The following is a 10774-nucleotide window of genomic DNA, read 5'->3' as shown; positions in this document are numbered from 1 at the left end:
ATAGATAGATAGATAGATAGATAGATAGATAGATAGATAGATAGATAGATAGATAGATAGATAGATAGATAGATAGATAGATAGATAGATACTATGCTCCAAGGCCTCTGGAGGAAAAAAGCTTGGAGGAAAACAGGGAGAAAAGTGGGGAAAAGTTTTTTTTATTGATTGATTTATTTTTTTATGTATATATATATATATTTTTTTGTTGTTGTTGTTGTTGCTATAATACCTGTTGCTCTGTCGACTAAAGACATATTTTATAGTCTCTATACTCTAGTTAACGATCAATCTATTACTAAGTACTAAGTTAGTTGATGATTATTTCAATAATTGATTAATCTGATTTATTGTTTCAGCCATAAAATTATTGGTTTTATTCAAACAATTTCTTGGTCTGGAATTTGTTGCTCACCACAAACCAAAATAAGTCGTTTTTCAAGATGATGCAAAGTTAAATGTGACGCTGTTACCATTAGTTATAAAACTAAGAAAATAAAGTCTAAGGAAGTTATCATCCAGAATTGTAGAAAATGTTCCTTTAATAGAGTAAAGCAGCAAAGCTTCTGGCCTTAAAATAGTTAAAACATTACACCCCTCATTCGCTGTGTTTTCTTTCTTATATTATGTGTAAATGGTGGTGACAGTGATTTTTGTTTTTGTTTTTTTAAGCATATGCACTGATCGATCGATGGCACTTTTTTAAAATTTCGTTGTTCTTGTGACAATGACAATAAAGATATAATTGAAAAGCTTTAAATTTAAATTGAATTCCTGAAATGATCAGACTTTTTGATGCTACTCTAATCAGGTGGGAAGCACTTGTACCGGGGAGGAACACACGCCCACACGCATGCACAACCACATGTCCACAGCACAGCCCCTCCACACTTTTAAGGACCATCACACTAGGCTCTACGGTTACCCCACAACACATGAAGGCTCAATGACAGCTTGGCCCTGCTGCAGTGCACTGCAAGGATGGAGGGGGAGTGCACCGCACGGAGGAAGTCGTCATTGAGGCAGGCACCTCTGGTCTACTACGGACAGAAAAGCACCACAGAGTCTACGGAGGCAAGCCAGGCCAAGCCCCACAGAATGCAGCAGCTAGCTTCTACCACCACAGGCTAAGAAACAAAAACACCAGAGTCAGATACGGTACCTGCTTTGTCAACCATGCTCCCATGGTCTGCAGTGGGAGAAAACGTGCAGAAGGTAAATGTTGGGGAGAGTATGTTTTCTTTTTTGACTTAAAATAAATGCAAGCAACATCATGCAGAGCTGAAATACATAACAGGCAGGCTGCGATAAGGATGTCTGGGGCTGCTGAAGTGTGCTTTGCGCTCAAGCTGAGGCCTGACAACTCTTTCATCTCAGACTGATGCTGCAGTCAAAGCTGCCCTACTTTCTGATGGGGGAAATGGGGAGATCATAAACCGCTATTCCCCAGTGCATATGTATGTGTTGGGGTGCGTGTGTGTAGGTGTGTGTTTGTTTGGGCTGCAATCACAGTGCCTCTGGTGACAGGAAAAGGAGACTTTGTGTCTCACAGCACTATGAAGGAATCAAAGGGATCTGGCAGTCATCCATCCAAAGTGACATTGATGTCAATATGAGACAGTGATTGACTGACAAAAAACACACACTCGCTCATTCACACACACTCTGCGATGACTGTGCACACACACACACCCGCAATCTTGGAGAGTTATTTTTTGATCACAGTATGTTGCAGAGTTTTGCCTTTCATAGCACAACTTTGGTGTTTCAAAGGCCATAGAAGAAGTAAAACTCCTGGGTGTGCAGTTGAGAGGCAGACTATAAACAACTAAACCCTGCTCTTTTTCTAATCCTCCCACCTTCACTTCTCAGAACTTTATTCCTTTTTTTTCCGCTTGGTTCACCCACCCTTTCTACATCAGCCCTCTCCTTCCATTCCCCGTGGCTTTGCTTGCACCTCCACTCCTCATTTCCAGATTCCACTAACAAAGTGGAAAAAAGGGAGCTGCCACTTCAGTCTGACTGGCTGTTGATGTTTTTGTGTTCACCCACGGTTTCGACACACACACACACACTCGTAGGTAACACCTACCGATGGTGCAGTGCTCTCCGTTCCAGCCCTGGTGGCATTGGCACTTGCCGTCCTTGCAGGTCCCGTGTTTGATGCAGAGCGGGTTGCAGACGCGCTGGTCGCAGCCGGTCCCGGTCCAGCCTTCCTCGCAGCGGCAGGCTCCGCCCATGCATACGCCATGGGTGCCACAGTCCACCGAGCAAACCTCTGCAAGCAGGGAGACACATTTGGGTCACACACCACTTTTGTGGGGATTGTGTTTTTGCATTTTAATGTTTTTGTTTGAGGATTTTTAAAATGTTTTGGATAAAGCTGAAATATCAGAGGTGTCTGTTCTTCATAATTCTCTCACCATTAATTTATCTCAGAGGGTCTCCAAATAAACACCTGCCTAATCAGTGAAGCAAAATGTTCCCATCCTGCACCTTCAGTCAAAACCAGCAAAGATATCTTTAAGAAAATACTTTATTTTCCAAGCCTGCATTTCTTGCTGCTGTCTGCAAGGCTCCAAAGTTGCAGGCAGCGACGGTGCATGTGGTGAGATGTGACAATCCCGTCTGTGTGAGCAGGCCCCCCTGGTGAGCAAACGTTTTGATACACGTCTGTGGAGGAGTCCCGCGGTGTCAGACACTGTTGTCTGTAGTAAAGTTAAGCAGCTCCTTTCTCACGACAAATGTTGGGAGCTCTATTTGTAAGGAGGAAGTAGATTCCTCACCCTGCCTCAAAGCAGGCGGCTGTATCTGAATCCATGGGAGCTTCTACGCTGCAAAAAGTCAATTTGTCTTAAAATAAGTGCATATTTTTCTTAATTTAGGCAGGTACACTGGAAAAAACGATCTAGACATTAGTAGAAATTCCTTAAATTAAGTGTATTTACCCTTAATTTGAGCAGGTAAATGAGATAGTTTGCCAATGGAATGAGTGTTTTTACTCCTAAAATAAGATAATTAGATAATATGCACTTGAAATAAAACAATGCAAACGTGTTTTCTTTTTTTAAATGAAAATTATTTTTGTTTCATTGGCAAAATGTATGTTTTACCTTCTCAATCCAAGAACAAATGCACTTATTTTAAGAAAAAATGACTTTTCTAGATTTAAATTTTTTCCAGTGTAAGTGAAATTCTTAGCAAATGGAATAAGGCAATTTACATCTGAAATATGAAAAACAAAACTGTAATGTCTTATTTTAAGTCCTTAATATCAAACAGAAACGCCCCACCCACCCAATCACCATGATTAAATATTAAATATTAAAAAAAATAAATTTATATATATTTTTTTCTAATTTAATTTTAAATTAATATGTTAAATATTTCTAAATATATTGATATATATATATATTTTTTAGATGTCCAAAATAAATATTTAATATTTAATGAGGAGCAAAGCGTCACTTCATTTTTCGTCGGATCGATGACATTTTTCCGCCCTAGGGTGCAAAACCTTTGCCCTTTGACCCCCGTTAAAAGTTGTCCATGTGCAGCAGTTCCTCGGAAAAACAAATGTATAGAGAGAAAGCCAAATGGAGCAAGAAACGTCCTTTTCCAGGACCTGGTTTAGCTCCAAGGCTAGGCTAACTGCATGCTGCGAGGCTAACTGCACGCAGCGAGGCTAACTGCATGCAGCGAGGCTAACTGCATGCAGCGAGGCTAACTGCATGCAGAGAGGCTAACTGCATGCAGCGAGGCTAACTGCATGCAGAGAGGCTAACTGCATGCAGCGAGGCTAACTGCATGCAGCGAGGCTAACTGCATGCAGAGAGGCTAACTGCATGCAGGGAGGCTAACTGCACGCAGCGAGGCTAACTGCACGCAGCAAGGCTAACTGCACGCAGCGAGGCTAACTGCATGCAGCGAGGCTAACTGCATGCAGGAAGGCTAAGGCTTTATCCTGCTTTCCCTGCCTCCTTTTTCAATCATCAGGATCCGACCCAGCTTGGATAAAGTCAGCTACGACTAATTTAAACCACTTTGTAGAAAAGGCAAAGAAGAACGATCTGGGATTCACATGGAAAATAATAGAATATAGTCGACTTTTTCTAGATGTTTGTTCATTTGCATAGTTGCTCTTAAATAAACACATTCTCAGAAAATAAATAGTTTTTGTATATTAAAGAAATCTAAAGCTGACTAATAGCTTCTCCATTATTAAACTGGTAGATTATATTTTTGTATGTTTGTGACTCAATGTTGGAGCATGAAAAACACAGATTTAACTTCAGAAAGCCTTAGAAGATTTATGTACAAAAATTAAACCTGTGCATAAAACTATGTTTTGTTTTTATTAAGTGTTTTTATAATGTTTTTTGTTGTTAGCATTCACATAAATATACTGGTGTAATAACTTAGTATATGTTTGATTTGTTTTTGGTATATGTCTATTTTGAATTTACAGCCCCCCCTGGAGAAAACTCCAACAGTCACCACTGCTTCATATCCAATTATCTTATTTTAAGTGTACAAAACACTAATTAATCATCTTAATAACCTGTTCAAATCGAGGGTAAATACACTTATTTTAAGACATTTCTACTTATTTTCAGGTCTTGTTTTATTAAGAGGGAAATGTAGCTGCTTTACTTTTTGGGTTTGTGTGCTAGGGGGGGTGGGGGCCATGTAGGGATATGAAATAGAAAGATACAACAGATACAAGAGCATGACAACAAAGAGCGAAATTATATTTAGTCTTTTTAACATAAAAGTCTAAAAAGTCTTATCTGTATGGGGTGAATTTTGCTCCATTATTTTTAAAAGCAAAGAACACGGTTTTGTACTTTATATGTAAGTAATTATTTTAAAAAGCAATGAAGAAATAAAAAAAAAGCTATCGTTCAAACTGCATTTTATAGATCACATTCTCTGCCCTGTAAGCCCAATAAACTCACTATTCACCAACACAAAAGTGAAGAGAATGTGATTTTTACAATGTCATTTGAAAAAAATCCAATTCGTAAAAGTCAATCTGAAAAATTAAACTGAAAAAAATAAAATAAAACAGATCTGCATTTAAAAAGAATCACATAATAAGACAAAATAAATTCTGAAAAAACAGCTAAAAATCTTTCTTTTGTTTATGACGTTTTTCAAAGATTCATTCCTCTATTTCATTTTTGTCTGATTTTCATTCACCAAATGTTTTCTCTGCGTGCAACAATACTTTAAAACTTACTATGATAACCTTAAAGAAAATCCAGTGATTCATAACTTTGTAGATTCCTCTTTTGCTGCAATTAAAGCAACAATCTTGTCCTGTTTTCCTGATTAAAAAGATTTTGACTAGAACTTTATAAAACACTAATGCATTTACATATAAAAGGCTTTGCAGTTGCTGGAGGTTAAAACTGTGTCATACACTGCAAAAAAAATGGAAATCTAAATAAGTTATTTTTGCTCAAATTAAGTGCATTTTTTCTTGAATTGAGTAGGTAAGTGAAACACTTTGCCAATGGAACAAGACAATTTACATTTAAAATAAGAAAAAAACAATTGCTTTATCTTTTTTCAAGTGTATTTTATCTAATTATCTTATTTTTAGGAGTAAAAATACTCATTCCATTGGCAGATTTTCTTATTTACATGCTCAAATTAAGGGTAAATAGACTTAATTTAAGACATTTTTTACTTATTTCTAGATGTTTTTTGCAGTGTAGGACCTTCAAATCTGATGTGGTCACTATTTAAGGATAATATCCCCATAACATGATGCTGCCATCACCATGCTTTACAGTGAGAATCTGTTTGTGTTAATATCTGAGACGAAATATAGGTGAAACCCTTTCTGCTGTTCAGTAAATCACTGGTTTCTTACTTTTTGGGGAATCTAGAGGGGGAAGAATAAAATGCATTTCATGCTTTTCAGATATAACTTTCATTAAATGTTGCAAATCTATTTATAATTTCCTTTGAGCTTCATGTTATGTTTTTTTTTTTTACATGAAATATTGACAAAGTTACGTCTTCATGCATCGATTGTATCCCTACTCACAAACCCTTACTGCACGTAATGAGATAAAGAAAAACTCTTTAATATCTCAGTTTAACCACTTTAGTGGGAGTGATTTAAAAGTTTTGCACAAGTTCTTCACCACGGCTACTTTAGGCTTGGAACAGCACCATGGTGGAAAGACAAAGATCTCCGCTCCATACTGTTACTGTCAGGGAAGAACTTCCCACGTTGCGTTCAAACATGCTCCAACTTGGCTTGATGGTTGTAACAGTTGCTGGTTCCTGTTTCGCAGCATGTTTTAATTTTAGTGGACCGCATCCAAGCCCACTTTGAATACCAGAACAGCATGTTATAAAATGACTAACTAATAGTCAAGTACCCTGGGACCATCGGAAACATTGGGACGACAGCGACTGAGTAGGCGGTTTCCTAAAAACTCTGACCCTCCAGTTTTATCTAAGTGCTGGTCTCTTTCAGCCGTTCGGCGCCGCTCGCTCCGACTCACCCATGGAGCAGTCGGGTCCCATCCAGTTGGGGTCACAGCTGCATAAGCCGGTGTCTGGGATGAAGGCGCCGTGGCCGTGGCACTGATCCGGGCACTGGGCCCTGGGCAGCTCGCAGTGGAGCCCTCCCCAACCGGGCTTACAGTGGCACTCTCCGTTCACGCAGATGCCGTTGTTGGAACACGTCGGGTCCAGGCAATCCACTGCATTAAAAGCCAAAAAAAAAAAAAAAAGATACAGCAGCGTTTAAAAAAGAAGGAACAAACAGATGAAGAGAAGCCGAGACAGGCTGCGAAATCGCACACCAGGGTAGATTATAAAATGAGTTATCAAAGAAAAGGCTTGAACGAGGCGCGAATTTAATTGGTTAGACACAGAAAGGGATTATGAAATGAAGGAAAACATCAGCAGACGTTTTAATAAAGCAATTAAAGCAGACGGTAAAGGATAGCTGAAAGTACAAAGGGAGCAAAAATCCTTCTATGTGAAAAAGCAGACGTGATTCAGAGGGGGGGGGGATGTGACACTGTCAGTCTGCCAGGTTGACGGGCAGCTGTGAGTTTGAGCAGTGAGTGAAAACCAATTTGACAAATTACCTCCTCTCGGCACAGTATCCGCCCACCCCTCTCCGGGCCGCCTGTCATTGCTCTGTCCCGGTCACACTTTTCCTCTTCCTCTCCCCTCCCCATCTCGTCGTGTACGACACCCCCAGTCTCTTTCTCTCTCACCTCGGGCCCAGCTGACCGTGCAATAGCCTCTCTTTTTTTTGTTTGGCACACAAATTAATAAAAGCACAAGCCAACCTCCCCCGGCCTCTCCGTTTCTGTTTGCCCGGCAGAAACGGCGGATCACACTTATCGATTTTCGTGTCGCTGGCACTTCAGGTAAATTGTTTGAGGGACTCTGCCGTGATGAATATCAGAAATGAGAGCAGAGGAGAGGGGGAGGCTGCCTGGATGGATGAAGAGGACGCAGCGGAAAACGGTGACCTTGTTCTCGGGTCCTTTCAGGTTTTTTTTTTGGACTTCTTTTATCATTTGACATCTTTCTTCCCTTTGTTTCCTCCCTTATCTTCAACCTCAAGTTCGCAGCTTTCTCTTTTCTCTCCCACTTCATAGATGTTCACCTTTCAGCACCACGACTCACCTTTCCGGTCCCTCTCCTTTGCTTTCTGACGAGCAGGATCCTTCTTAGTAAGGATCAATAGAAGCGAATTCAGCTCTTAATAAAGTCACTGATGTGTTCAGCAGCAGTGTCATACTTCATCTTGGCTTATAGAGGGAATGAACACTCGCTCAGCACAAGATTATGCCATAATTTGCAGACTATCTTTAGTTAGAAGGGGACGTGGGCATGAATGCATGCATTCAAATAAAGTTAGTGGCCAGACCTTTCTGGTATTTCACTCACGCTCACTTCAGATCCAGTTTTCAGTCGCTATATAACACACTGGAAAAAATCTAAATCTAGATAAGTCATTTTTTCTTAAAATAAGTGCATTTCTTTTTAAATTGAGGAGATTAAAGAGACATTTTGCCAATGGAACAAGACAATTTAGATTTAAAATAAGAAAACACAATTGCATCTTCTTATTCCAAGTGCATTTCATCTAATTATCTTATTTTAAGGGTAAAAATACTCATTCCATTGGCATATAATCAAATTTACCTATTCAAATCAAGGGTAAATACACTTAATTTAAGAAATTTTTACTTATTTCTAGATCATTTTTGCAGTGCAGCATCTCATGATCAGTGGCTCTACTTCTTTAGCCATGCTGTCGTTAATCATTTAACCATTTAAATTGCATCAAAATCGATCAAAATTATCTCATCCTCTGCTTCCTAAAGCAAACTGATTGGCTGGACTAGATTTATGTTTAAATCCAAAGCCTGGAAGGAGCGTAGGATCCCATTTCCTGTGCAGATGGGGCGCAGGCGATAAAACAGAAAGGATTTTAAAGGCATTTCTTTTCTCAGGAAATATATTTTTGTACGCTTACTATTTATTGTGCAGGGAAAAACGTAATTTAGGTGTTTTTAACTAAATAAAATCCAGGGATGTATATCTGGATGTGGAAATGAGCTGATGGCGCATGTGCAGGACGGCTCCTGTGACGGATCAGGTCCCTACCTAATTACTGAGCTGTACTGCATCCTTTCCTGTCAGTGTATTTTTTTTTTTCTTTTCTTTTGTCCAGCTTATTTTCAGAATGATCAGATCATGCAAACCAAATGCTTGCTCTCACCCTCCGCACAGTTTGGCCCCTTGTAGCCGATGGAGCAAACGCAGTTTCCATCGGTGCAGGTGCCGTGGCCGCTGCAAAGAGGGTCGATGCACTGCGTGACGGGGATGTCGCACTCGGGTCCCTTCCAGCCACTGTAACACACACAGGAACCCTTGTCGTATTGGCCATTGCCGCTGCACAGCACCGGGCAAGCAGCTGGAGAAGAGGAAGAGAAAACGAAGAGGGAGGAGGAAGGGAGATTAAACCATGCACATTAGCAAAGATATTTTTTAAGTTGATTTGCAGGACAGATTCACACCCAAGCATGCAGGAGAGTGAATAGAGTGGTTAAAAAGGGGCGGAGAGCGCCGATGACATAAAGAGTAATTACAAGCAGAGGTAACTAAACTATTCATCAAAGCTGTCTATCCCAGGTGAGAGCGGAGCCGGGGAGTCGTTAGCTCAGGGAGCTGCCATTCATCATCAGTCATCTTGTCTTAGCTTCACCTAAGGCCATGCGCCATGTTGCTGCTCTTAATCCTCTCTCACTACTCGCACAGACAACTAATTAGGCCGCGGAAATGACAAGATCTCCTCTGACGGGATTTGTACACAACTAATACCTTTGGAACAGTCCATGCCGTGGAATCCGGGGAAGCAGTGGCAAACGCCCGAGTTGCACTCTCCGTTGCCATGGCAATTGCGCGGGCACTCTTGCACCGAATCTGTGAGGAAGACGAAGTGAGACAGAGAGAGAAGGAGAGGGGAGGGTTCAGAGAGTCTGATGCCAAGCATCAAAGCATTTCATTAAATCATTGGCACCATTCATTCTTTAGCGCTCTACAAACTGATGGCGCTCCGAGTCTCTTGGTTGCACAGACATCAAACGCAAACACGCTCCTCCAACACTCCAACCATCGCTTTTTCTCTCTGTTTTTCATTGTAGTGTATGGACAGAACCCTTTACTTTAGCTCTGCAAGCTCTGTCAGGAAATACAGCAGAGTTTAGCAGAAATCTGTCTTCACGGCGGCGTTTCTTTCTGCGTAGGTTATGGTGAGATGGCTGACAAAGATGAGGTCAGACGCTCTGAATGCTCAACAAATCCACAATGTTAAAGTTTCTCCCAAATATTCAGTATTTGATAGGAAGTAAAATGATTCCTCATTATTTCGCTGCTGGCCACTGACCACCAGCATAACATTTCATTTCAGTCTTATTATATGAATCTGTGAGGGCTCTACTTCCTCCGCTTTGGGGCGCCAGCTTGGTCCGCTTCCCAGGGGAAGTTCTTGAGGTGAAACTGCTTCCTACATGCAGCAAGAAGAAGAACTGGCTTGTTCTCTAAGGCTCCTGTTTCTTTCTGTATTCATGCACGACTCCCGTCTGGATTTGGGGGGGTCATGGATACTTCATCCAGGTTTATAGCTGTTTGGCACGGAAGGGACTCAGAGACTTCGATGAATTACACGACTTCAGCTGCTCTATGCGCGTTTTAGTGCCTCTCAACCCACTTACAAAGAGAGCCGTTTGGTGGGAAGTCACAGAGTGGATGCTAATCACAAAGATGGTGTTTTGGACTTTTATCCATCTCTTCTTCCTTTCAATGAGCCTTCCACCTCTTCTATGTACCAAGCCTTCCCCCCTAAATCTGAACCCCTTGTCTCCCTCTTACCCTAATGCCACCCTCTCCTCCTCCTCCACCCCCCTTTAATCCACTTCACTGCACCCCCCACACCACCACCATTATGTCTTTCCTCCTACTACCTCTCATTCTTACTAGTTGCTCTAATTCTGTCCCTGCCACCTCTCCACCTCTTCATCTTCCCATGATACTCCTGCAGCAGAGAGTGCTCTCTCTGCTTTATATTGACAGTGAAGGATTCTTTGAGTCTATCCCCCCCACCCCCCCTTGTTCCCATACTCACAGCTCCTGCACATCTGAAATTATTTTCTGACTTCAGAAAAACCAAATTCATACACTTTCACCTGGCTGTGAAACAGGTTCATATTGATATTTTTTTAAA

The 10774-nt window shown here is 41.0% G+C and overlaps 1 protein-coding gene across 1 annotated transcript in view; it reads right to left on the bottom strand.

The window, feature by feature from the left end:
• tenm2 (teneurin transmembrane protein 2) overlaps positions 1 to 10774 on the bottom strand; it is a 447642-nt gene that overhangs the window by 48492 nt on the left and 388376 nt on the right. Inside the window, exons 11-15 of the mRNA XM_015382666.1 lie at positions 9373 to 9474; positions 8771 to 8965; positions 6525 to 6725; positions 2093 to 2278; positions 1163 to 1189 (exon numbers count right to left, since the gene is read on the bottom strand). Of these exons, the coding sequence (XP_015238152.1) occupies positions 1163 to 1189; positions 2093 to 2278; positions 6525 to 6725; positions 8771 to 8965; positions 9373 to 9474 (711 nt within the window). The remainder of the gene's footprint in view (positions 1 to 1162; positions 1190 to 2092; positions 2279 to 6524; positions 6726 to 8770; positions 8966 to 9372; positions 9475 to 10774) is intronic.

The sequence above is a fragment of the Cyprinodon variegatus genome, unplaced genomic scaffold (assembly GCF_000732505.1).
Source record: "Cyprinodon variegatus isolate N-32 unplaced genomic scaffold, C_variegatus-1.0 Scaffold13, whole genome shotgun sequence".
Taxonomy (NCBI): Eukaryota; Metazoa; Chordata; class Actinopteri; order Cyprinodontiformes; family Cyprinodontidae; genus Cyprinodon; species Cyprinodon variegatus.
Note: the sequence above shows the minus strand (reverse complement) of the source record. Positions and strands in the feature narration are given on the sequence as shown.